This window comes from Oncorhynchus keta, chromosome 15, assembly GCF_023373465.1.
Source record: "Oncorhynchus keta strain PuntledgeMale-10-30-2019 chromosome 15, Oket_V2, whole genome shotgun sequence".
Lineage (NCBI taxonomy): Eukaryota > Metazoa > Chordata > Actinopteri > Salmoniformes > Salmonidae > Oncorhynchus > Oncorhynchus keta.
In genome coordinates, this window is record NC_068435.1 from 3,753,291 (window position 1) to 3,779,731 (window position 26,441).

Here is a 26,441-nt window from a genome sequence, read left to right on the forward strand (position 1 = left end):
AAAATGTGGAAAAAGCCAAGGGGTCTGAATATCAGCTGTTAAGGAGCCCCTTGACCCAGACTTGGCGCCACCTAGTGGAGAGGTCCTGGACAGCAGGAAGCTTGGCCACAGTGATGTCCTGGGCCGCCTGCACTGCCCTCTGTAGTCCATCACCAGTGGTACATGTGCTGTTAATTCCTATCATTTCGAATCAACAATGTTTGTTTGGTTAAGTCATTTCTGTTATGAATTCAATATATTATTATTATTCCTTTTCCTGTTCTCCTTGTCGGAGTGGACACGTTGTTAGCAGAGAGCACAACTTGTGGAACACAAGGATTTGGTTTATTTCATTCCATCTACGAGTTTTTTTCAATTCAATTCAATTTAGTCATTGTCTTTAGTTTGGAGCGCTCTTGTGAATGTTGAGTAAGAACGAGCACACATAGCAGTAGACCTATAGACTACCTGGTTACACATAGAAGTAGACCTATAGACTACCTGGTTACACATAGAAGTAGACCTATAGACTACCTGATTACACATAGAAGTAGACCTATAGACTACCTGGTTACACATAGAAGTAGACCTATAGACTACCTGGTTACACATAGAAGTAGACCTATAGACTACCTGATTACACATAGAAGTAGACCTATAGACTACCTGGTTACACATAGAAGTAGACCTATAGACTACCTGATTACATATAGAAGTAGACCTATAGACTACCTGATGACACATAGAAGTAGACCTACAGACTACCTGATGACACATAGAAGCAGACCTATAGACTACCTGATTACACATAGAAGTAGACCTATAGACTACCTGATTACACATAGAAGTAGACCTATAGACTACCTGGTTACACATAGAAGTAGACCTATAGACTACCTGATGACACATAGAAGTAGACCTACAGACTACCTGATGACACATAGAAGTAGACCAATAGACTACCTGATTACACATAGAAGTAGACCTACAGACTACCTGATTACACATAGAAGTAGACCTATAGACTACCTGGTTACACATAGAAGTAGACCTATAGACTACCTGGTTACACATAGAAGTAGACCTATAGACTACCTGGTTACACATAGAAGTAGACCTATAGACTACCTGGTTACACATAGAAGTAGACCTATAGACTACCTGGTTACACATAGAAGTAGACCTGACTACCTGGTTACACATAGAAGTAGACCTATAGACTACCTGATTACACATAGAAGTAGAACTATAGACTACCTGATTACACATAGAAGTAGACCTATAGGCTACCTGGCCCTGATTACACATAGAAGTAGACCTATAGACGTAGACCTATAGGCTACCTGGTTACACATAGAAGTAGACCTATAGACTACCTGATGACACATAGAAGTAGACCTATAGACTACCTGATTACACATAGAAGTAGACCTATAGGCTACCTGGCCTGATTACACATAGAAGTAGACCTATAGACTACCTGGCCCTGATTACACATAGAAGTAGACCTATAGACTACCTGATTACATATAGAAGTAGACCTATAGACTACCTGGTTACACATAGAAGTAGGCCTATAGACTACCTGATTACACATAGAAGTAGACCTATAGACTACCTGATTACACATAGAAGTAGACCTATAGGCTACCTGGCCTGATTACACATAGAAGTAGACCTATAGACTACCTGGCCCTGATTACACATAGAAGTAGACAATAGACTACCTGATTACATATAGAAGTAGACCTATAGACTACCTGGTTACACATAGAAGTAGGCCTATAGACTACCTGATTACACATAGAAGTAGACCTATAGACTACCTGATTACACATAGAAGTAGATCTATAGACGACCTGATTACACATAGAAGTAGACCTATAGACTACCTGATTACACACAGAAGTAGGCCTATAGACTACCTGATTACACATAGAAGTAGACCTATAGACTACCTGATTACACATAGAAGTAGACCTATAGACTACCTGATTACACATAGAAGTAGACCTATAGACTACCTGATTACACATAGAAGTAGACCTATAGACTACCTGATTACACATAGAAGTAGACATATAGACTACCTGATGACACACAGAAGTAGGCCTATAGACTACCTGATTACACATAGAAGTAGGCCTATAGACTACCTGATTACACATAGAAGTAGACCTATAGACTACCTGATTACACATAGAAGTAGACCTATAGACTACCTGATTACACATGAAGTAGACCTATAGACTACCTGGTTACACATAGAAGTAGACCTATAGACTACCTGATTACACATAGAAGTAGACCTATAGACTACCTGATTACACATAGAAGTAGGCCTATAGACTACCTGATTACACATAGAAGTAGGCCTATAGACTACCTGATTACACATAGAAGTAGGCCTATAGACTACCTGATGAGACATAGAAGTAGACCTATAGACTACCTGATTACACATCGAAGTAGGCCTATAGACTACCTGATTACACATAGAAGTAGGCCTATAGACTACCTGATTACACATAGAAGTAGACCTATAGGCTACCTGATTACACATAGAAGTAGACCTATAGACTACCTGGTTACACATAGAAGTAGGTCTATAGACTACCTGGCCTGATTACACATAGAAGTAGACCTATAGACTACCTGGCCCTGATTACACATAGAAGTAGACCTATAGACTACCTGATTACATATAGAAGTAGACCTATAGACTACCTGGTTACACATAGAAGTAGGCCTATAGACTACCTGATTACACATAGAAGTAGACCTATAGACTACCTGATTACACATAGAAGTAGACCTATAGGCTACCTGGCCTGATTACACATAGAAGTAGACCTATAGACTACCTGGCCCTGATTACACATAGAAGTAGACCTATAGACTACCTGATTACATATAGAAGTAGACCTATAGACTACCTGGTTACACATAGAAGTAGGCCTATAGACTACCTGATTACACATAGAAGTAGACCTATAGACTACCTGATTACACATAGAAGTAGACCTATAGACTACCTGATTACACATAGAAGTAGACCTATAGACTACCTGATGACACATAGAAGTAGATCTATAGACGACCTGATTACACATAGAAGTAGACCTATAGACTACCTGGTTACACATATAAAGTAGGCCTATAGACTACCTGATTACACATAGAAGTAGACCTATAGACTACCTGATTACACATAGAAGTAGACCTATAGACTACCTGATTACACATAGAAGTAGATCTATAGACGACCTGATTACACATAGAAGTAGACCTATAGACTACCTGATTACACATAGAAGTAGATCTATAGACTACCTGATTACACATAGAAGTAGACCTATAAACAACCTGGTTACACATAGAAGTAGACCTATAGACGACCTGATTACACATAGAAGTAGACCTATAGACTAGCTGATTACACATAGAAGTAGATCTATAGACGACCTGATTACACATAGAAGTAGACTTATAGACTACCTGGTTACACATAGAAGTAGGCCTATAGACTACCTGATTACACATAGAAGTAGACCTATAGACTACCTGGTTACACATAGAAGTAGACCTATAGACTACCTGGTTACACATAGAAGTACACCTATAGACTACCTGGTTACACATAGAAGTACACCTATAGACTACCTGATTACACATAGAAGTAGACCTATAGACTACCTGATTACACATAGAAGTAGACCTATAGACTACCTGATTACACATAGAAGTAGAACTATAGACTACCTGATTACACATAGAAGTAGACCTATAGGCTACCTGGCCCTGATTACACATAGAAGTAGACCTATAGACGTAGACCTATAGGCTACCTGGTTACACATAGAAGTAGACCTATAGACTACCTGATGACACATAGAAGTAGACCTATAGACTACCTGATTACACATAGAAGTAGACCTATAGGCTACCTGGCCTGATTACACATAGAAGTAGACCTATAGACTACCTGATTACATATAGAAGTAGACCTATAGACTACCTGGTTACACATGGTAGGCCTATAGACTACCTGATTACACATAGAAGTAGACCTATAGACTACCTGATTACACATAGAAGTAGACCTATAGGCTACCTGGCCTGATTACACATAGAAGTAGACCTATAGACTACCTGGCCCTGATTACACATAGAAGTAGACCTATAGACTACCTGATTACATATAGAAGTAGACCTATAGACTACCTGGTTACACATAGAAGTAGGCCTATAGACTACCTGATTACACATAGAAGTAGACCTATAGACTACCTGATTACACATAGAAGTAGACCTATAGACTACCCGATTACACATAGAAGTAGACCTATAGACTACCTGATTACACATAGAAGTAGACCTATAGACTACCTGATGACACATAGAAGTAGACGTATAGACTACCTGATTACACATAGAAGTAGACCTATAGACTACCTGATTACACATAGAAGTAGATCTATAGACGACCTGATTACACATAGAAGTAGACCTATAGACTACCTGATTACACATAGAAGTAGATCTATAGACTACCTGATTACACATAGAAGTAGACCTATAAACAACCTGGTTACACATAGAAGTAGACCTATAGACGACCTGATTACACATAGAAGTAGACCTATAGACTACCTGATTACACATAGAAGTAGATCTATAGACTACCTGATTACACATAGAAGTAGACCTATAGACTACCTGATTACACATAGAAGTAGACCTATAGACTACCTGATTACACACAGAAGTAGACCTATAGACTACCTGATTACACATAGAAGTAGACCTATAGACTACCTGATTACACATAGAAGTAGACCTATAGACTACCTGATTACACATAGAAGTAGACCTATAGACTACCTGATTACACATAGAAGTAGACCTATAGACTACCTGATTACACATAGAAGTAGACATATAGACTACCTGATGACACACAGAAGTAGGCCTATAGACTACCTGATTACACATAGAAGTAGACCTATAGACTACCTGATTACACATAGAAGTAGACCTATAGACTACCTGGTTACACATAGAAGTAGACCTATAGACTACCTGATTACACATAGAAGTAGACCTATAGACTACCTGATTACACATAGAAGTAGGCCTATAGACTACCTGATTACACATAGAAGTAGGCCTATTGACTACCTGATTACACATAGAAGTAGGCCTATAGACTACCTGATGAGACATAGAAGTAGACCTATAGACTACCTGATTACACATCGAAGTAGGCCTATAGACTACCTGATTACACATAGAAGTAGACCTATAGACTACCTGATTACACATAGAAGTAGACCTATAGGCTACCTGATTACACATAGAAGTAGACCTATAGACTACCTGGTTACACTGAAGTAGGTCTATAGACTACCTGATGACACATAGAAGTAGACCTATAGACTACCTGATTACACATAGAAGTAGACCTATAGACTACCTGATTACACATAGAAGTAGACCTATAGACTACCTGGTTACACATAGAAGTAGACCTATAGACTACCTGATTACACATAGAAGTAGACCTATAGGCTACCTGGCCTGATTACACATAGAAGTAGACCTATAGACTACCTGATTACACATATAGAAGTAGACCTATAGACTACCTGATGACACATAGAAGTAGACCTATAGACTACCTGATGACACATAGAAGTAGACCTATAGACCACCTGGCCCTGATGACACATAGAAGTAGACCTATAGACTACCTGATGACATAGAAGTAGACCTATAGACTACCTGATTATAGAAGTAGACCTATAGACTACCTGATTACACACAGAAGTAGACCTATAGACTACCTGATTACATATAGAAGTAGACCTATAGACTACCTGATTACACATAGAAGTAGACCTACAGACTACCTGATTACACATAGAAGTAGACCTATAGACTACCTGATTACACATAGAAGTAGACCTATAGACTACCTGATTACACATAGAAGTAGACCTATAGGCTACCTGATTACACATAGAAGTAGGCCTATAGACTACCTGATTACACATAGAAGTAGACCTATAGGCTACCTGGTTACACATAGAAGTAGACCTATAGACTACCTGACCTGCGTGAAAACAGAGGCATAATAATGTGCCCATTTGGGGATCTGATAGTGTTTCTGATTGGTTAACGCCCCACCACCAATGAGCTGTGGAGCTTCTCAAAGTAATGTTTTCTTCACCTCAAACAGAAAGTGAACAAAGTCTGTTTTTCCATCCATTGATAATGTCAATAGTTCCTCAATGTATTTGAAAGATCTTTCCAGCTCTCTCCCTTTCGACAACCACTCAGCGTGAAAGGGAACAATGTCATGCTCTGATCCAATGGAAACACCATACAAATAGTCCTACCTGATTACTTCTTATCAGTGCTTGACTTGGACTGAAATACGTTCTGGTAATCATTTTGGTGGCTGGTACTGTTTATATTTAGTTGGTCCACAATACTGTTGAGCTGATATTCTAGAAGAGGAACAGGAGCGCAAGCAGTAGAAAATGTGAGGTGTTGATACTCAGCTCCACTGGGCTCCTGCCAAAGTAAAGCACTGCTTCTTATCACTAGCGCAGATAGCCTACAGCAGTGTCTGTCCCGAGCTCGCTGGCGTGGGAAATTGAGGACCCCAAATATTTTATACAATGTTTCAAGTTTGTTGCATTTTCATTTAGATTTGGATAGAATTTTGATTATCCACATGACAATGATTTTGAGATATTATAAAATAAATTAAACTGTTCCACAAAAATGTGCAAATGAAAACCAAAACTGGCACGCAGATCAGTGGAAGTGGTCAGATAAATTGACATTCCACATGAGAAAAGGTTGTCGACTTCTCTTGTAGCCTGTTACTGGCAACTTCAGAAAGTAATGGCAGAATCTGCGAAAGCTAGCAGGAGCGGGAGGAGAATGGTTTTGGTCAGGTTAGTATTTTTATTTTTTTTATTCTGGTTATCTAGATCTCTGGCTCCCTCTTGAGTCATTTGTGTCTTATTTCACCAAACCGTGAGCTTAAAGCATCAGACAAGCTCAATGCATATAGTTGATTTTAGATGGAAAAATACACGTTTGAAAATGTTGACTATTGGTCGAAAGAACAGATGAGTTTCGGTCAACCAATATTTTTGTTGTTGTTGCGGACAGCCCTACTGCATGCACTTTCAGTAGACTGATTGCGTCCAGACTGAGGAGAAATCTCCACACAATGCATCCCTGAACACCACCTGAAGTGGCCAGACAGATCTGAACACAAATCAGATCACAAATCAACTTGTGTGCGTCTAGATCCGTCTTTTCAATGCGGTCTTCGTATTCTAATAGCAGAAGTCACATGTAAGTATAGTGTAGACAGAACCTCACTGTAACCAGTGCCTGTAATCTGGTTCAGGTTATTAATCAACCTACCAGGGTGTTTACAAACACTACAGGAACAAGATCATCCACATGTATTGATCACAGTTTTACTAATACTGTAGAACTTTGTTTACTAAAGCTGAATCTGTACCCATTGGATGCAGTGATCACAATATAGTGGCTATATCCAGGAAAGCCAAAGTTCCAACGGCTGGGCCTAAAATAGTGTATAACAGATCATACAAATGATTTTGCTGTGACTCTTCTGTGGATGTTAAGAATATTTGTTGGTCTGATGTGATTAATGAGGAGTATCCAGATGCTGCACTTGATGAATTTATGAAATTACTTCTTCCAATTATTGATAAACATGAACCTGTTAAGAAACTGACTGTTAGAACTGTTAAGGCTCCATGGATTGATGGGGAAGTTCAAAACTGTATGGTTGAAAGAGATGGGGGGCAAAAGGAGTGGCTAATAAGTCTAGCTGCACATCTGACTGGCTGACTGACTGCAGATTGAGAAGTTATGTGACTAAACAAAAAAGAAGAAGAACCTGTATTATGAAGCCAAGATCAATGATATAAAGAATGATGGGAGAAAAACATTGGAGTACTTTAAATGAAATTATGGGCAGAAAGACAAATTCACCTCCATCTTTCATCCAATCAGATGGCTTATCCATCACAAACCATTTGATGTTGCCAATTATTCTAATGATTACTTCATTGGCAAAGTGGGCAAACTGAGGCAGGAAATGCCAGCAATGAACAGTGGGCAAACTGAGGCAGGAAATGCCAGCATAAAAACAAATAGTGAAATAAAAACAGGAAATAAAAGCATTGAACAGTGGGCAAACTGAGGCAGGAAAAACCAGCAATGAACAATGGGCAATAACGAGGATCTCTTGGAAATGACAACTTAATGGAACAGCAACTGAGGATGGTAGTTGACTGAATAGTCAAACCTATCTGTCATATATTTAATCTGAACAGAGGAAAGTCTTTGTCCTCAGGCAGGGAAGCCAAAGTAAATCCGAACCCAAGAGTGGTAAAGTGGCCAGGAAATAACAGCAGACCTGAACAGCTTGTTGCCAGCTCAGAGAAATGCCACTGTATTTTGCAGTGGGCAAATTGACAAAAACTTTCAGCATGCTTATAGAGAAAGGCACTCAACATGTACTGCACTGACACAAATGACTGATGATTGGTTGAAAGAAATTGATAATAAGATTGTAGATTTCAGTGCAGCCTTTGATATTATCGACCATAACCTTTTGTTGAGAAAACATATGTATTTTCAACGTCTGCCACATTGTGGATTGAAAGCTATCTGTCTCACAGAACTCAGAGGGTTCTCTTTAATGGAAGCCTCTCTAATGTCAAACACGAAAGGTATGGTGTACCGCAGGGAAGCTCTCTAGGCCCTCTAGGCTTTTCTATCACTTCTTTTTTTAATAAGAAACATTGTTTGGAAAATTCCAAATTGTTCGCATGGTCAACTTACACACAGCTCTGGCACAGAGACTTACCCCACCAGACATGCCACCAGGGGACTTTTCACAGTCCCCAAATCCAGAACAAATTCAAGAAAGTGTACAGTATTATATAGAGCCCTTATTGTATGGCACTCCCATCTCATATTGCTCAAATGAACAGCAAACCTGGTTTCAAAAAACAGATGAAGCAACACCTCACGGCACAACGCCTCTCCCCTATTTGACCCAGATAGTTTGTGTGTATGTATTGATATGTAGGCTAGTTAGTTCTGTCCTTGATCTGTTTTTGTCTATTAATGTTCTGTATTATATTTCATGTTTTGTGTGGACCCCAGGAAGAGTAGCTGCTGCTTTCTCAACAGCTAATAGGGATCCTCATAAAACACCAGTATCATATATTGAGTTGAAACCTTATGAATATTACATTATTAAGTTATTATTTGATACGAGCATTTAATATTTAATCTAAATCTAAAAATCTATAAATCGAGCTAGCTAACCAGCAGATTTACATAAATCATCAACGATCAGCTGACAGCCCATCCTCTTTTCCCGGTGCCAATCATGTTTAGGAGGCACTGTTAACCAGCTTGCTTACCATTTGTCTTGATGAGTGAGTGTGCTGTTGCAGAAATAAATAGGACAAAAATGTTAACATTTTTGCAACAGTGGTATTTGGCATGTTATGATTTTTTGTTGTTGTTGAGCACATGCCCCTGAAAGGTCTGCGCACGACCCTGGACTACACACACTGCATTCTACATGCCCCTGAAAGGTCTACAGCACGATTGGGACGACACACACTGCATTCTATGGCACTCCCATGAAAGGTCTGCTCAAATGGACAGCAACACACTGCATTCTACAAACAGATGAAGGTCTGCGCACCCCTGGACGGCACACACTGCATTCTACATGCCCCTGAAAGGTCTGTGTATGTATTGACACTGCATTCTACATGCCCCTGAAAGTTGCGTTCTGGACGACAACATACTGCATTGCCCCTGAAAGGTCTGCACACGACCCTGGACGACACACACTGCATTCTACATGCCCCTGAAAGGTCTGCGCACAACCCTGGACGACAACACACTGCATTCTACATGCCCCTGAAAGGTCTGCGCACCCCTGGAAGAGACACACTGCATTCTACATGCCCCTGAAAGGTCTGCCTCAAAACACACTGCAGTATCTATATGCCCCTGAAAGGTCTGCGCAACCTGGAATATTACATACTGATTACATGCCCCTGTCTGCACACGACCCTGGACGACAATACTGCATTCTAAATGCCCCTGAAAGGTCTGCGCACAACCCTGGAGACAACACACTGCATTCTACATGCCCCTGAAAGGTCTGCAACGATCCTGGACAGACACACACTGCATTCTACATGCACCTGTTTAGGTCTGCGCACTGACCAGCTTGACGACAACATTTGCATTCTGATGCCCCTGAAAGGTCTGCGCACGACCCTGGAACACACACTGCATTCTACATGCCCCTGAAAGGTCTGCAACAGTGGTATTTGACATGTTACACTGCATTCTACATGCCCCTGAAAGGTCTGCGCACGACCCTGGACGACAACATACTGCATTCTACATGCCCCTGAAAGGTCTGCACAAGACCCTGGACGACACACACTGCATTCTACATGCCCCTGAAAGGTCTGCGCACAACCCTGGACGACAACACACTGCATTCTACATGCCCCTGAAAGGTCTGCGCACGACCCTGGACGACACACACTGCATTCTACATGCCCCTGAAAGGTCTGCGCACGACCCTGGACGACAACATACTGCATTCTACATGCCCCTGTCTGCACACGACCCTGGACGACACACACTGCATTCTACATGCCCCTGAAAGGTCTGCGCACAACCCTGGACGACAACACACTGCATTCTACATGCCCCTGAAAGGTCTGCGCACGACCCTGGACGACACACACTGCATTCTACATGCCCCTGAAAGGTCTGCGCACGACCCTGGACGACACACTGCATTCTACATGCCCCTGAAAGGTCTGCGCACGACCCTGGACGACACACACTGCATTCTACATGCCCCTGAAAGGTCTGCGCACGACCCTGGACGACAACACACTGCATTCTACATGCCCCTGAAAGGTCTGCGCACGACCCTGGACGACACACACCGCATTCTACATGCCCCTGAAAGGTCTGCGCACGACCCTGGACGACACACACTGCATTCTACATGCCCCTGAAAGGTCTGCGCACGACCCTGGACTACACACACTGCATTCTACATGCCCTGAAAGGTCTGCGCACGACCCTGGACGACACACACTGCATTCTACATGCCCCTGAAAGGTCTGCGCACGACTACACACTGCATTCTACATGTCCCTGAAAGGTCTGCGCACGACCCTGGACGACACACACTGCATTCTACATGCCCCTGAAAGGTCTGCGCACGACCCTGGACGACACACACTGCATTCTACATGCCCCTGAAAGGTCTGCGCACGACCCTGGACGACACACACTGCATTCTACATGCCCCTGAAAGGTCTGCGCACGACCCTGGACGACACACACTGCATTCTACATGCCCCTGAAAGGTCTGCGCACGACCCTGGACGACACACACTGCATTCTACATGCCCCTGAAAGGTCTGCACACGACCCTGGACGACAACACACTGCATTCTACATGCCCCTGAAAGGTCTGCGCACGACCCTGGACGACAACACACTGCATTCTACATGCCCCTGAAAGGTCTGCGCACGACCCTGGACGACACACACTGCATTCTACATGCCCCTGAAAGGTCTGCGCACGACCCTGGACGACACACACTGCATTCTACATGCCCCTGAAAGGTCTGCGCACGACCCTGGACGACACACACTGCATTCTACATGCCCCTGAAAGGTCTGCGCACGACCCTGGATGACACACACTGCATTCTACATGCCCCTGAAAGGTCTGCGCACGACCCTGGACGACAACACACTGCATTCTACATGCCCCTGAAAGGTCTGCGCACGACCCTGGACAACAACACACTGCATTCTACATGCCCCTGAAAGGTCTGTGCACGACCCTGGACGACAACACACTGCATTCTACATGCCCCTGAAAAGGTCTGCGCACGACCCTGGACGACACACACTGCATTCTACATGCCCCTGAAAGGTCTGCGCACGACCCTGGACGACAACACACTGCATTCTACATGCCCCTGAAAGGTCTGCGCACGACCCTGGACGACACACACTGCATTCTACATGCCCCTGAAAGGTCTGCGCACGACCCTGGACGACAACACACTGCATTCTACATGCCCCTGAAAGGTCTGCGCACGACCCTGGACGACACACACTGCATTCTACATGCCCCTGAAAGGTCTGCGCACGACCCTGGACGACACACACTGCATTCTACATGCCCCTGAAAGGTCTGCGCACGACCCTGGACGACACACACTGCATTCTACATGCCTCTGAAAGGTCTGCGCACGACCCTGGACGACACACACCGCATTCTACATGCCCCTGAAAGGTCTGCGCACGACCCTGGACGACACACACTGCATTCTACATGCCCCTGAAATGTCTGTGCACGACCCTGGACGACACACACTGCATTCTACATGCCCCTGAAAGGTCTGCGCACGACCCTGGATGACACACACTGCATTCTAGAATGGCATAGAATGCAGAGTGCGGAGTCTCAGGGGTCGAAACGTGATAAAAAATATATCACATGAAGGGAACAAAGAATGCAGACAGGGTGCTGTTGAGGAGTCTCTTTTCACCTTCAGCGGAGAGGTCGGGCCTGGTCCCGGCCCTGGTCCTGGTCCCAAACGCAGCCCCATAGTAGAGTCAGTCATCATGAGAAGCAGTCAACACACAGCAGCTACAGTAGGCTACTTTCTTCTGGGAGAACAGACACATTGACTGACGAGGATCACAATGCCGCGGGGTGGGTCTCAGATTCAGAATAACGACACAGGGGAGCTAGGACATCTCTTCTAGATACACAGAAAGAAAACGACTACACCTCTTCACTTTTACCTTTCAAGTAGTGGTGGTAGAATGTCCAAGGGACTACGAATGAAAGTGATCCCCCGGCTGGCTAAATCGTGCACATTTACAGAAATGTTGATAAATATACACTGTCCCTGTCAAATAGACCTAATAAAGTAAAGAAAGAAAATAAATTGGTAACTCAATGTGGAGAACTCGAACCGCCTTGCTCAGCCATACAGGAAGTGAGAGAAAGAGAAAGAGTGCTCCTCTCCTCGAGAAGGGAAGTGGATTCATTTGGCGTCTGCTCGGCCCAGAACAGAACAGCCGGGTGCAAAAAACATCTTAAGTGTTGAACCCCTCAAACATTTCCTTAGATAAGGGGGACACCTAGTAAGTTGTACAACTGAATACATTCAACAGAAATATGTCTTCACATTTAACCCAACTCTTCTGAATCAGGGGGGCTGCCTAAATCGACATCACGTCATTGGCGCCCGGGAAACAGTGGGTTAACTGCCTTGTTCAGGGGCAGAACGACAGATTTTTACCTTGTCAGCTCGGGGATTCGATCCAGCAACCTTCCTGGCCCAAAACTCCTACCCGCCATAAGGGCATAACTTAAGCGTTTTATGGTAGTTTAAAGTCATGTAAGGCAGAAAGAGTCTCTGGTTACCATGGAGTCAACCATTATTCACCGAATAAACGTCTCGTCAAAAAAGATGCCATTTATTGTGGGAGCTCGCAAAAAAGAAGAACTTCTACATTCAGGACATGAGAAGAAATTTGATTCAGAAGACAATAAAACACGTTTCTTATCCTTGTTTCTATTATTTTCTAGCGTGTGACGTGTTGTTGATGTGTGCAGAGGGTCCCTGGTTCGCGCCCGGGGGACGGTCTAAAGTTATACTGTTACACTTGGACGTAGTGTATACACTGAACAAAAGCAACATGTAAAGTGTCTCGTGTTTCAGGAGCTGAAATAAAAGATCCCAGACATTTTCCATATGCACAAAAGATGCTTAATAAATGCTCAAATGTTGTGCACCCTGGTCCTGCCTCCTTTTTATAAAACATTTGAATCCAGCCTTTGTGGTTTGGAAAGTATAGTGACTTGTTATTACTTCAATGTATTCATCAAACAGATGGGGTTTTGGAAAAGTTGGAACTTGTCACAAAACAATCCCATCTGGTGGATGGAAAGAGTCATAACTGTGTATACACACACACACATACTTGATACTTTAGACAAGGAAAAATGATGGATAGCTAATTAAAATAAAAAAATAACTTTGTGAATTATGAAGTCTTTGTGTTTTTTGAAAAATTCATAAATGTTTTTAAAAAAATGTGATGGTTCGCTACCAAATAAGTTGTTTTTGGCAATTATCCAAAAACAAATCCCAAAACGCCATTCCTTCCCCAATAGGCTGAACAGGTGTAATGAACGCGTGTAAAATGCCCATAACAGGTGTTCAACCCACCTGTAAACACACTGGACAAGTGAAAAAAATCACGTGTACAAAAAATGACATTTGACACTTGAAGAAAGCAAGTGAAAATGATCATTACAAGCAGTAGCGGCTTTAGGTATGCCTAGGGCGGCAGGCAGGTAACCTTGTGGTTGCCGGATCGAATCCCGAGCTGACGAGATATTACATTAATTGTGTAATAAATCGGTACGATGATTTGACCCATCGTTCATGAGACTCACCTGGACTCGATTACTTCCCATTATATCTGTCACTCCCTTTGGTTGTTTCCTCAGGCGTTATTGTTTCTGTTTATATGATTCATGTCTGTACACTACTCGAGGTTCTTGTTTTGTTCCATGTTCGTTTATTACATTAAATGGATTATTCACTCCCTGTACTTGCTTCCTGGTTATTAGTTTATACTTTACAGCGTGCGTAGTGAAGGAAACACTTAAGGGACCTCAAGGGCACCGATACATTTTTCACTTAATTTAAGGGAGAAATTCGCCTTTAAAAATGTTGTGTAACTGACTTTAAGGGGGACATATATTAGTTGTCGCAGACATTTCTCTAATCCTATATAGACCTCTACTCTCCATCCTACCAGATTAGAAAGTCCCTCAGACAGAGAGAAGGTAAAATAATGATTGGCAGGACAGTTCAACTTCATTAGTGTGGTATGGGGTAAAGGGGCATACATAATATACCTACGTAATAAGCAACAACCCTTAACTTATACTGTTAGCTAGCGTTAGCTAGTTAACAAGATAAACAAACACATAAATAACACACATCATTAAATTGGCCTACCATAAACAACACCGTTCTCATGCAACATTCAGAAACTGTGGTATTACCTTAACATACCTACCAATAAAGACATTTTGTTTTTGTCCCCTTATTAGTCCAAGAATAAAGCAAGATGAGTTTCTGTTTTGTAAAGAAAAGAAAATAATGCAGTGGCGAAGACAGTACAATAACAATGACTTCCTTATTGTACAGGAGCGGCATCCGTTGTCCTTGGCAACGGCAGAAATATTACAGGAAGGAGGAGATTATAAATCCCATTGGACAAAGAATGGCGGAACGTTTAAACGCCCCTCCCCAGCAGACTTTTGACCAATCGCGTTCACGTTGTCATGTCTCGTCACGTGGTTGCTAAGAATATCGTCACGCAATCCCTTCTAAAAAAAATCAGCGTATGAGTCGAGAAAAGTGCCTATTGTCCTCGAAAGTACGTTATGTCACGGTGGCAAATATATAGAATATTACAGATCGAAAGTTAATTATCTTACACCTTGGAAAATATGTGTAATGTTGTACTTTTTGTTTGACGATATTCATGTTGTGTTTTTTTTGAGCTGGCGCCCAATGGACTCCTATTCGCTTCTTGAAGGAGTGCTCGCCTTTTCCCAGAATCACCTAGAATGCACCGCGCGGACCATTGGTCAAAGAACACAATGGGCTTCAACAGAGTTTCCCATCTCCTCAAAAGTATCTCTGGCAACTGGGGACCATAGAGTACCACAGTATGAGTCATAATACCCATAACACCTAGCGGTCAAACAGGGAAAGGGTTCCATTCATTTTTCCCATAGGGAATTTTAGAAACCCTTAGAATTAGGGCTTTGTTTTGTGTAGGCTCACCCTGGTGTGACGTTTTGATAACTGTGTAAATCTCCCTAGAATAAAGGTGACTTTTATCAATATTTTTCACCTGTATATATATCCCACCCCAAAATGCTAATTAGCTGCTAATGTGGCTATCAGAAAGAACTAGAAATCCCATTAGGATCTGGATGAGACTGACGAATTGAGGCAACGGTAAAAATCTCTGGATTAACTATGTTAGCTAAATGTAGTAATGAATATATTGGCAAAATTTCTTTAAATGTAAAATTCTATGAACTGTCCTGTGCAAGTTTTAAATGTACACAATACCATTAGCAAAGGTGTCAGCTAGCGATGACGTACAGGTGTTTGCAGGGATATGTAGTTTTGCATGATGTCTTTCTACTTTGATGCTAATTAGCCTTTTCAAGTCAGAGTAAATAGAGATGAATATATTGATAAGTCCCCTTGTCTGATTAACATGGTGATCAAAACGTCACACCAGGGTGAGTCTACACAAAACACAGCCCTTATTTGAAGGGTTTCTAAATTTACCTATGTGAAAAATGAACCGTGGAAAAATAATTGGAACAATCTCCCTGTTTGATGGCTAGGTTTTATGGGCATTATGAAATCTCCACTGTGGGGCTCTATAGAGGGAGACTGGAGAATGCTGTCAGAATGATAAACACAATGCTTTATGGGACTTGTAGTCCAAAGACAGGGTAAAGTCATCTTTTAAAGAGAGAAAGCATCAGGAGGACAGTCCTTAGTTTGGGAAGAATATGTTACCATCGTTAAAATACATTTAAACAAGGAAAACATAAAGTAAATAAACGTTTATCTTCACCTTCATCTTTTTTTGTAATACATTACATACATTAGCGCCATCTAGTGGTACCAAAACTGCCTCTCAATTTGGGTGCGTTCCAGGTGCACAGATTCTTCACAAATTGCAGGTCTGCGTATATCACGCAAACCTTTTCTCCAACCCCAGACACTAACCCCAACCTCATTCAAGCCTTGCATGTGAGTGTTCTACAGCCTCTCTCAAGAGGCCCAGACTTTTATGGCATAGGTGATAAGCTAAAAAAGCTGAAGAACACTCTAATGGAACTGAAAAAGGACTCCAGTATCATTACAAAACCTGACAACAAAGGACATTTTACATCATTACATTTAAGTCATTTAGCAGACGCTCTTATCCAGAGCGACTTACAAATTGGTGCATTCACCTTATGACATCCAGTGGAACAGCCACTTTACAATAGTGCATCTAAATCTTTTAAGGGGGGTGAGAAGGATTACTTGATCCTATCCTAGGTATTCCTTAAAGAGGTGGGGTTTCAGGTGTCTCCGAGGAGGTGCAACAGTGATACTAAACGCAGCAGACTATGAAAAGGTAATTCTGAGACAACTTAGTGATGATGCATTTTTACAAAAGACTCCCAAAGGACCCTACTAATCAATTCAAGTCTCCGATCCATGATAAATTGTCCCCAAAAAAACGATGAAGGGGAAATGACAAAAACAGAATATAAGTTTATGAAAGTTGACTGCCCAAACACCTGTCATATACGCTCTACCCAAAATTCACAAGAGCATGACACCACCTATACCAGGCAGGCCCATTGTGAGTAGGTCTGGATCTCTGACAGAGAATATCTCTACAAATTTTGTAGACCATTTTGTGAAAACCTGGGTGACCTCCGTCCCCACGTATACTAGACACTCTTGATTTTATTAATCTTTTGAAATCTGTGGACCATATACCTGAAAATTAGATTCTGTGTACTTTTGATGTCACCAGTCTATATACTAACATCCCCCATCAGGGTGGCCTAGAGGTCCTCATGTTCTACCTCAATGAACATCCACCTAATGCTCTTCCCAGCACCAATATGTATTGTGGACTTTGCTAAACTGGTACTAACCTCCAAATATTTTCTCTTCAGAGGAGACTTTTTCCTTCAGACCAAAAGGGACAGCGATGCGGAGATGCTAATTATGCTAATCTCTATCTAGGAATGAATGAAAAACACGTGGTGCTGAATCCACACCGTAACCCTTTTCTCTCTCTAATCTTCTCCTAATTCTGAGATATTTGGATGACATTTCCGTGATCTATACAGGCACCCAGGAAGACCTTTTTGGAATTCCATGCTAATCTAAACTCTATGAATGAACGCCTTCACGTCACCATTAACTATGACTGATCACAAATCAGTTTTCATGATGTGATGGTTTGTTAAGGACAAAACCTCCCTCTCTACAGATCTCTACAGGAAACCTACGGACAGGAATACCCTCCTTAGAAGTGACAGCTTTCATCCACGTCCACTTATTAAAAGTCTCCCTATAAGTCAATAGTCGCATCAGAAGAATACGCAGATCTGATGCTTCTTCTCAGAAACAGACCACGGGCCTCAACACAAAGATTTAAGGGGGTACAAAGACAATTGGGTAAAACATGCCCAATGATCGTTTTGAAAGTGGAACACAGTTGGAAGCCTGTGCAGAACATGTCCCATCATGCTTTACCCAATACTCACCATTGGGGAAGGCATTTAAGGACATTATCAGGAAGCACTGGTACATTATTGACACTGACCCACAATTGAAACCCATTTTTAAACATCCCCCACGTTTTTTATTTTATTTTTTAAAGTCCCCTAAACGTGAGAGATATTGTGGTTAAATATGATTACCCACCAGAGAAAAGGGAAACTTTAGTGGACAAAGTTCCGGAGGATAATTACAAATGTGGCCAACGTCCTCAATACAGCTTCACGTACAAACGTAACTAATTTACCCACAACCCCCACAGGACAAAGATATAAGATCAAAGGCCTGATTACCTGCATGTCTAGCTATGTTATGTACATGTTGAAATGTCCCTATGGTCTGTCTTACAAAGGGAAAACAAAGGGAAAACCCCGTAGGAGCCTTAAGATCTGGATCAGTGAGCACCGCAGCAACATACCTACAGGTGAGACAAAAACATCAGGTTGCTGCTCATTCTGTACCAGCTGGACATCCTACGAGTATCTCTGAGATACATTGGAATAGAAATGTTAAAGATGTCACGCAGGGGAGGGAGGGGACATCCCTTCTTCAAAGGGAAGCTTTGTGGACCCACTTTCTGCTCAACACACTGTCTCCTCTTGGCCTTAACGAGGAGTTTGACTCAAAACCGTTTTCATCGTTTCAATATGTCCAAATTGTGTTAAAAAAAAAAAAATCCTAATTGAATATTGTATGTGTGTGTATAAAACTATAACTAACTAAAACTATAAATATATTGTATGTGTGTGTATAAAACTATAACTAACTAAAACTATAAATATATTGTATGTGTGTGTATAAAACTATAACTAACTAAAACTATAAATATATTGTGTGTGTGTATAAAACTATAACTAACTAAAACTATAAATATATTGTATGTGTGTGTATAAAACTATAACTAACTAAAACTATAAATATATTGTATGTGTGTGTATAAAACTATAACTAACTAAAACTATAAATATATTGTATGTGTATGTATATTACTGTAAATATTGATAACATTCCCTGTGTCTGATCATATATGTTTGATACATTGAATTGTAATATTGTGGAACTGTGACACATTTTTTTTACCTCCCGTTTTAGGAAGTGATGTCACTGGCTACTGCCCCTGGATCCCTGATGAAGACCTAAGGGTGGAAGTGATGTCACTGGGTACTGCCCCTGGATCCCTGACGAAGACCTAAGGGTGGAAGTGATGTCACTGGGTACTGCCCCTGGATCCCTGACGAAGACCTAAGGGTGGAAGTGATGTCACTGGGTACTGCCCCTGGATCACTGACGAAAACCTAAGGGTGGAAGTGATGTCACTGGGCACTGCCCCTGGATCCCTGACGAAGACCTAAGGGTGGAAGTGATGTCACTGGGTACTGCCCCTGGATCCCCGACGAAGACCTAAGGGTGGAAGTGATGTCACTGGCTACTGCCCCTGGATCCCTGACGAAGACCTAAGGGTGGAAGTGATGTCACTGGGCACTGCCCCTGGATCCCTGACGAAGACCTAAGGGTGGAAGTGATGTCACTGGCTACTGCCCCTGGATCCCTGACGAAGACCTAAGGGTGGAAGTGATGTCACTGGGTACTGCCCCTGGATCCCTGACGAAGACCTAAGGGTGGAAGTGATGTCACTGGGTACTGCCCTGGATCCCTGACGAAGACCTAAGGGTGGAAGTGATGTCATTGGGTACTGCCCCTGGATCCCTGACGAAGACCTAAGGGTGGAAGTGATGTCACTGGGTACTGCCCCTGGATCCCTGATGAAGACCTAAGGGTGGAAGTGATGTCACTGGCTACTGCCCCTGGATCCCTGACGAAGACCTAAGGGTGGAAGTGATGTCACTGGGTACTGCCCTGGATCCCTGATGAAGACCTAAGGGTGGAAGTGATGTCACTGGCTACTGCCCCTGGATCCCTGACGAAGACCTAAGGGTGGAAGTGATGTCACTGGGTACTGCCCCTGGATCCCTGACGAAGACCTAAGGGTGGAAGTGATGTCACTGGGTACTGCCCCTGGATCCCTGACGAAGACCTAAGGGTGGAAGTGATGTCACTGGGTACTGCCCCTGGATCACTGACGAAAACCTAAGGGTGGAAGTGATGTCACTGGGTACTGCCCCTGGATCCCTGACAAAGAAACTAAGGGTGGAAGTGATGTCACTGGGTACTGCCCCTGGATCCCTGATGAAGACCTAAGGGTGGAAGTGATGTCACTGGGTACTGCCCCTGGATCCCTGACGAAGACCTAAGGGTGGAAGTGATGTCACTGGCTACTGCCCCTGGATCCCTGACGAAGACCTAAGGGTGGAAGTGATGTCACTGGCTACTGCCCCTGGATCCCTGACGAAGACCTAAGGGTGGAAGTGATGTCACTGGGTACTGCCCCTGGATCCCTGACGAAGACCTAAGGGTGGAAGTGATGTCACTGGGTACTGCCCCTGGATCCCTGACGAAGACCTAAGGGTGGAAGTGATGTCACTGGGTACTGCCCCTGGATCCCTGACGAAGACCTAAGGGTGGAAGTGATGTCACTGGGTACTGCCCCTGGATCCCTGACGAAGACCTAAGGGTGGAAGTGATGTCACTGGGTACTGCCCCTGGATCCCTGACGAAGACCTAAGGGTGGAAGTGATGTCACTGGGTACTGCCCCTGGATCCCTGACGAAGACCTAAGGGTGGAAGTGATGTCACTGGGTACTGCCCTGGATCCCTGACGAAGACCTAACGGTGGAAGTGATGTCACTGGGTACTGCCCCTGGATCCCTGACGAAGACCTAAGGGTGGAAGTGATGTCACTGGGTACTGCCCCTGGATCCCTGACGAAGACCTAAGGGTGGAAGTGATGTCACTGGGTACTGCCCCTGGATCCCTGACAAAGACCTAAGGGGCGAAACGTTGTTATAAATAAATATCACCTGGGAGCGCGAGCAGCAGCGTTTTCCTTTCTGTTTTCCCACAGGTGATAGGCTACACACTTGACTGTAACCACCAGGCCTCTAGTTCAAGTACCACCCAGGCCCAGAAGATTTTTCCCCCAACTGCTACACTGGTGGCAGCTGTGGGATAGTCAGCATGGCGAACTATACAGTAGAAGCTACAGGGTGACATAACAGACACACAAGACCATCAGCAACAACATGCCTTTCACAATGCCTAGGCCTATAACTAGACAGCATCACAACTACTGGCATGCAGAAAATGGTCCACCCACACAGATAGTGTGGTGAAGAAGGACCTCAGGAGGCTGAAGAAATTTGGCTTGTCACCTAAAACCCTCACAAACATTTACAGACACATAATTGAGAGCATCACCACCTGGTATGGCAACTGCACCGCCCACAACCGCAGGGCTCTCCAGAGGGTAGTGAGGTTTGCACAACGCATCACCAGGGGGCAAACTACCTGCCCTCCAGGACACCTACACCACCCGATGTCACAGGAAGGCCAAAGAGATATTCAAGGACAACAACCACCCGAGCCACTGCCTGTTCACCCCGCTACCATCCAGAAGACTGTTAAACAGTCATCACTAACACAGAGAGGCTGCTGCCTACATACAGACTTGAAATCATTGGCCACTTTAATAAATGGAACACTAGTCACTTTAATAATGCTACTTTAATGTTTACATATCTTGCATTACTCATCTCATACTGTATTCTATACCATCTATTGCATCTTAGCCTATGTCACTCTGTCATTACTCATCTCATATGTATATACTGTATTCTATACCATCTTAGCCTATGTCACTCTGCTATTCGCCCAGGAGCTAGCAACGCTAGCTAACGCACACAGATTAGCATCACTGTAGTGCTATTCACTCAACTGTACGACTTGATTAGTTTACTGTTAGCTAGCTACATAATCTTAGCCATTCTTCTTAGCTAGCTACATAGCCGTCCTTGTATCAGAGATAATTGCATTAATTATCGTATTTCGTATTTCGTCGCCCTAACGTAGCCTTCACTGCTATTCGCCCAGGAGCTAGCAACGCTAGCTAACGCACACAGATTAGCATCACTGTAGTGCTATTCACTCAACTGTACGACTTGATTAGTTCAGTGTTAGCTAGCTACATAGCTGTCTTTGTTTCCAAGATAATTGTGTAGTTTAGTGTGTGTAGCCTTGGAGTGATTATCTTAATTCACTGAGGTTCGCTAGCCAGCTATTTGTCGTCCTTAACGTAGGAGACTCTGCTAGCTAGCCAACAGCTAACAGCTAACAGCTAGCCAACGTCTACTGAATAGAACTCAACAACCCGGTCGCATTCACAGGTAGTATCACATTTTCATTTCATTACAGTACAACGGTTTGATTTGTTTGATCGTAGCTAGCTACATAGCCGTCTTTGTTTCAAAGATAATTGTGTAGTCTAGACCGATTTCCTAGGTTAGCTAGCCAGCTATTGTCGTTCTTTTAACTCAACGTAACGTAAACAACACTGCTAGCTAGCCAGCTAGCCCCGAATAGCAGCACTGTAGAAATTATTACACTCAACGGAACGACTTGATTAGTGTAGTGTCAACAACGCAGCTACTGCCAGCTAGCCTACTTTAGCAGTACTGTATCATTTTAATCATTTTAGTCAATAAGATTCTTGCTACGTAAGCTTAACTTTCTGAACATTCGAGACGTGTAGTCCGCTTGTCATTCCAATTTCCTTGCATTAGCGTAGCCTTTTCTGTAGCCTGTCAACTATGTGTCTGTCTATCCCTGTTCTCTCCTCTCTGCACAGACCATACAAACGCTCCACACCGCGTGGCCGCGACCACCCTAACCTGGTGGTCCCAGCGCGTACGACCCACGTGGAGTTCCAGGTCTCTGGTAGCCTCTGGAACTGCCAATCTGCGGCCAACAAGGCAGAGTTCATCTCAGCCTATGCCTCCCTCCAGTCCCTTGACTTCTTGGCACTGACGGAAACATGGATCACCACAGATAACACTGCTACTCCTACTGCTCTCTCCTCGTCCGCCCACGTGTTCTCGCACACCCGAGAGCTTCTGGTCAGCGGGGTGGTGGCACCGGGATCCTCATCTCTCCCAAGTGGTCTTTCTCTCTTTCTCCCCTTACCCATCTGTCTATTGCCTCCTTTGAATTCCATGCTGTCACAGTTACCAGCCCTTTCAAGCTTAACATCCTTATCATTTATCGCCCTCCAGGTTCCCTCGGAGAGTTCATCAATGAGCTTGATGCCTTGATAAGCTCCTTTCCTGAGGACGGCTCACCTCTCACAGTTCTGGGCGACTTTAACCTCCCCACGTCTACCTTTGACTCATTCCTCTCTGCCTCCTTCTTTCCACTCCTCTCCTCTTTTGACCTCACCCTCTCACCTTCCCCCCTACTCACAAGGCAGGCAATACGCTTGACCTCATCTTTACTAGATGCTGTTCTTCCACTAACCTCATTGCAACTCCCTCCAAGTCTCCGACCACTACCTTGTATCCTTTTCCCTCTCGCTCTCATCCAACACTTCCCACACTGCCCCTACTCGGATGGTATCGCGCCGTCCCAACCTTCGCTCTCTCTCCCCCGCTACTCTCTCCTCTTCCATCCTATCTTCTCTTCCCTCTGCTCAAACTTTCTCCAACCTATCTCCTGATTCTGCCTCCTCAACCCTCCTCTCCTCCCTTACTGCATCCTTTGACTCCCTATGTCCCCTATCCTCCAGGCCGGCTCGGTCCTCCCTCCCGCCTCCGTGGCTCGACGACTCATTGCGAGCTCACAGAACAGGGCTCCGGGCAGCCGAGCGGAAATGGAGGAAAACTCGCCTCCCTGCGGACCTGGCATCCTTTCACTCCCTCCTCTCTACATTTTCCTCCTCTGTCTCTGCTGCTAAAGCCACTTTCTACCATTCTAAATTCCAAGCATCTGCCTCTAACCCTAGGAAGCTCTTTGCCACCTTCTCCTCCCTCCTGAATCCTCCCCCCTCCTCCTCTCTCTGCAGATGACTTCGTCAACCATTTTGAAAAGAAGGTCGATGACATCCGATCCTCGTTTGCTAAGTCAAACGACACTGCTGGTTCTGCCCACACTGCCCTACCCTATGCTCTGACCTCTTTCTCCCTCTCTCTCCAGATGAAATCTCGCGTCTTGTGACGGCCGGCCGCCCAACAACCTGCCCGCTTGACCCTATCCCCTCCTCTCTTCTCCAGACCATTTCCGGAGACCTTCTCCTTACCTCACCTCGCTCATCAACTCATCCCTGACCGCTGGCTACGTCCCTCCCGTCTTCAGGAGAGCGAGAGTTGCACCCCTTCTGAAAAAACCTACACTCGATCCCTCCGATGTCAACAACTACAGACCAGTATCCCTTCTCTCTTTTCTCTCCAAAACTCTTGAGCGTGCCGTCCTTGGCCAGCTCTACCGCTATCTCTCTCAGAATGACCTTCTTGATCCAAATCAGTCAGGTTTCAAGACTAGTCATTCAACTGAGACTGCTCTTCTCTGTATCACGGAGGCGCTCCGCACTGCTAAAGCTAACTCTCTCTCCTCTGCTCTCATCCTTCTAGACCTATCGGCTGCCTTCGATACTGTGAACCATCAGATCCTCCTCTCCACCCTCTCCGAGTTGGGCATCTCCGGCGCGGCCCACGCTTGGTTGCGTCCTACCTGACAGGTCGCTCCTACCAGGTGGCGTGGCGAGAATCTGTCTCCTCACCACGCGCTCTCACCACTGGTGTCCCCCAGGGCTCTGTTCTAGGCCCTCTCTTATTCTCGCTATACACCAAGTCACTTGGCTCTGTCATAACCTCACATGGTCTCTCCTATCATTGCTATGCAGACGACACACAATTAATCTTCTCCTTTCCCCCTTCTGATGACCAGGTGGCGAATCGCATCTCTGCATGTCTGGCAGACATATCAGTGTGGATGACGGATCACCACCTCAAGCTGAACCTCAGCAAGACGGAGCTCCTCTTCCTCCCGGGGAAGGACTGCCCGTTCCATGATCTCGCCATCACGGTTGACAACTCCATTGTGTCCTCCTCCCAGAGCGCTAAGAACCTTGGCGTGATCCTGGACAACACCCTGACGTTCTCAACTAACATCAAGGCGGTGTCCCGTTCCTGTAGGTTCATGCTCTACAACATCCGCAGAGTACGACCCTGCCTCACACAGGAAGCGGCGCAGGTCCTAATCCAGGCACTTGTCATCTCCCGTCTTGATTACTGCAACTCGCTGTTGGCTGGGCTCCCTGCCTGTGCCATTAAACCCCTACAACTCATCCAGAACGCCGCAGCCCGTCTGGTGTTCAACCTTCCCAAGTTCTCTCACGTCACCCCGCTCCTCCGCTCTCTCCACTGGCTTCCAGTTGAAGCTCGCATCCGCTACAAGACCATGGTGCTCGCCTACGGAGCTGTGAGGGGAACGGCACCTCAGTACCTCCAGGCTCTGATCAGGCCCTACACCCAAACAAGGGCACTGCGTTCATCCACCTCTGGCCTGCTCGCCTCCCTACCACTGAGGAAGTACAGTTCCCGCTCAGCCCAGTCAAAACTGTTCGCTGCTCTGGCCCCCAATGGTGGAACAAACTCCTCACGACGCCAGGACAGCGGAGTCAATCACCACCTTCCGGAGACACCTGAAACCCCACCTCTTCAAGGAATACCTAGGATAGGGTAAGTAAGGGTAAGTAATCCTTCTCACCCCCCCCAACAAGATTTAGATGCAAGTGGCTGTTCCACTGGTTGTCATAAGGTGTATGCACCAATTTGTAAGTCGCTCTGGATAAGAGCGTCTGCTAAATGACTTAAATGTAAATGTAAATGTCATTACTCATCTCATATGTATATACTGTATTCTATACCATCTTAGCCTATGCCACTCTGTCATTACTCATCTCATATGTATATACTGTATTCTATACCATCTTAGCCTATGTCACTCTGTCATTACTCATCTCAT

At 44.2% G+C, this 26,441-nt stretch overlaps 1 protein-coding gene and 1 long non-coding RNA gene across 5 annotated transcripts in view; both read right to left on the reverse strand.

Moving 5' to 3' along the window:
• The window catches only part of LOC118378415 (serine/threonine-protein kinase MAK-like), a 39,269-nt gene extending 23,898 nt beyond the window's left edge, over positions 1-15,371 (reverse strand). For 3 of the 4 annotated variants that reach the window (XM_052462897.1, XM_052462898.1, XM_052462899.1), the window contains exon 1: positions 12,669-13,203. In XM_052462897.1, coding sequence (XP_052318857.1) covers positions 12,669-12,746 — 78 coding nt within the window. In that variant the 5' untranslated portion in view covers positions 12,747-13,203. Of the gene's footprint in view, positions 1-12,668; positions 13,204-15,225 lie in introns of those variants that run through there. The other variant, XM_052462900.1, reaches the window with a different exon arrangement.
• Positions 75-3,594, reverse strand: LOC127907515 (uncharacterized). Its single transcript, XR_008064690.1, has 3 exons — positions 3,533-3,594; positions 998-1,162; positions 75-601 (listed from the first exon to the last, which is right to left on the reverse strand). It is a non-coding gene; the product is annotated as an uncharacterized LOC127907515 (long non-coding RNA).
• Positions 15,372-26,441: the final 11,070 nt, after the last annotated feature.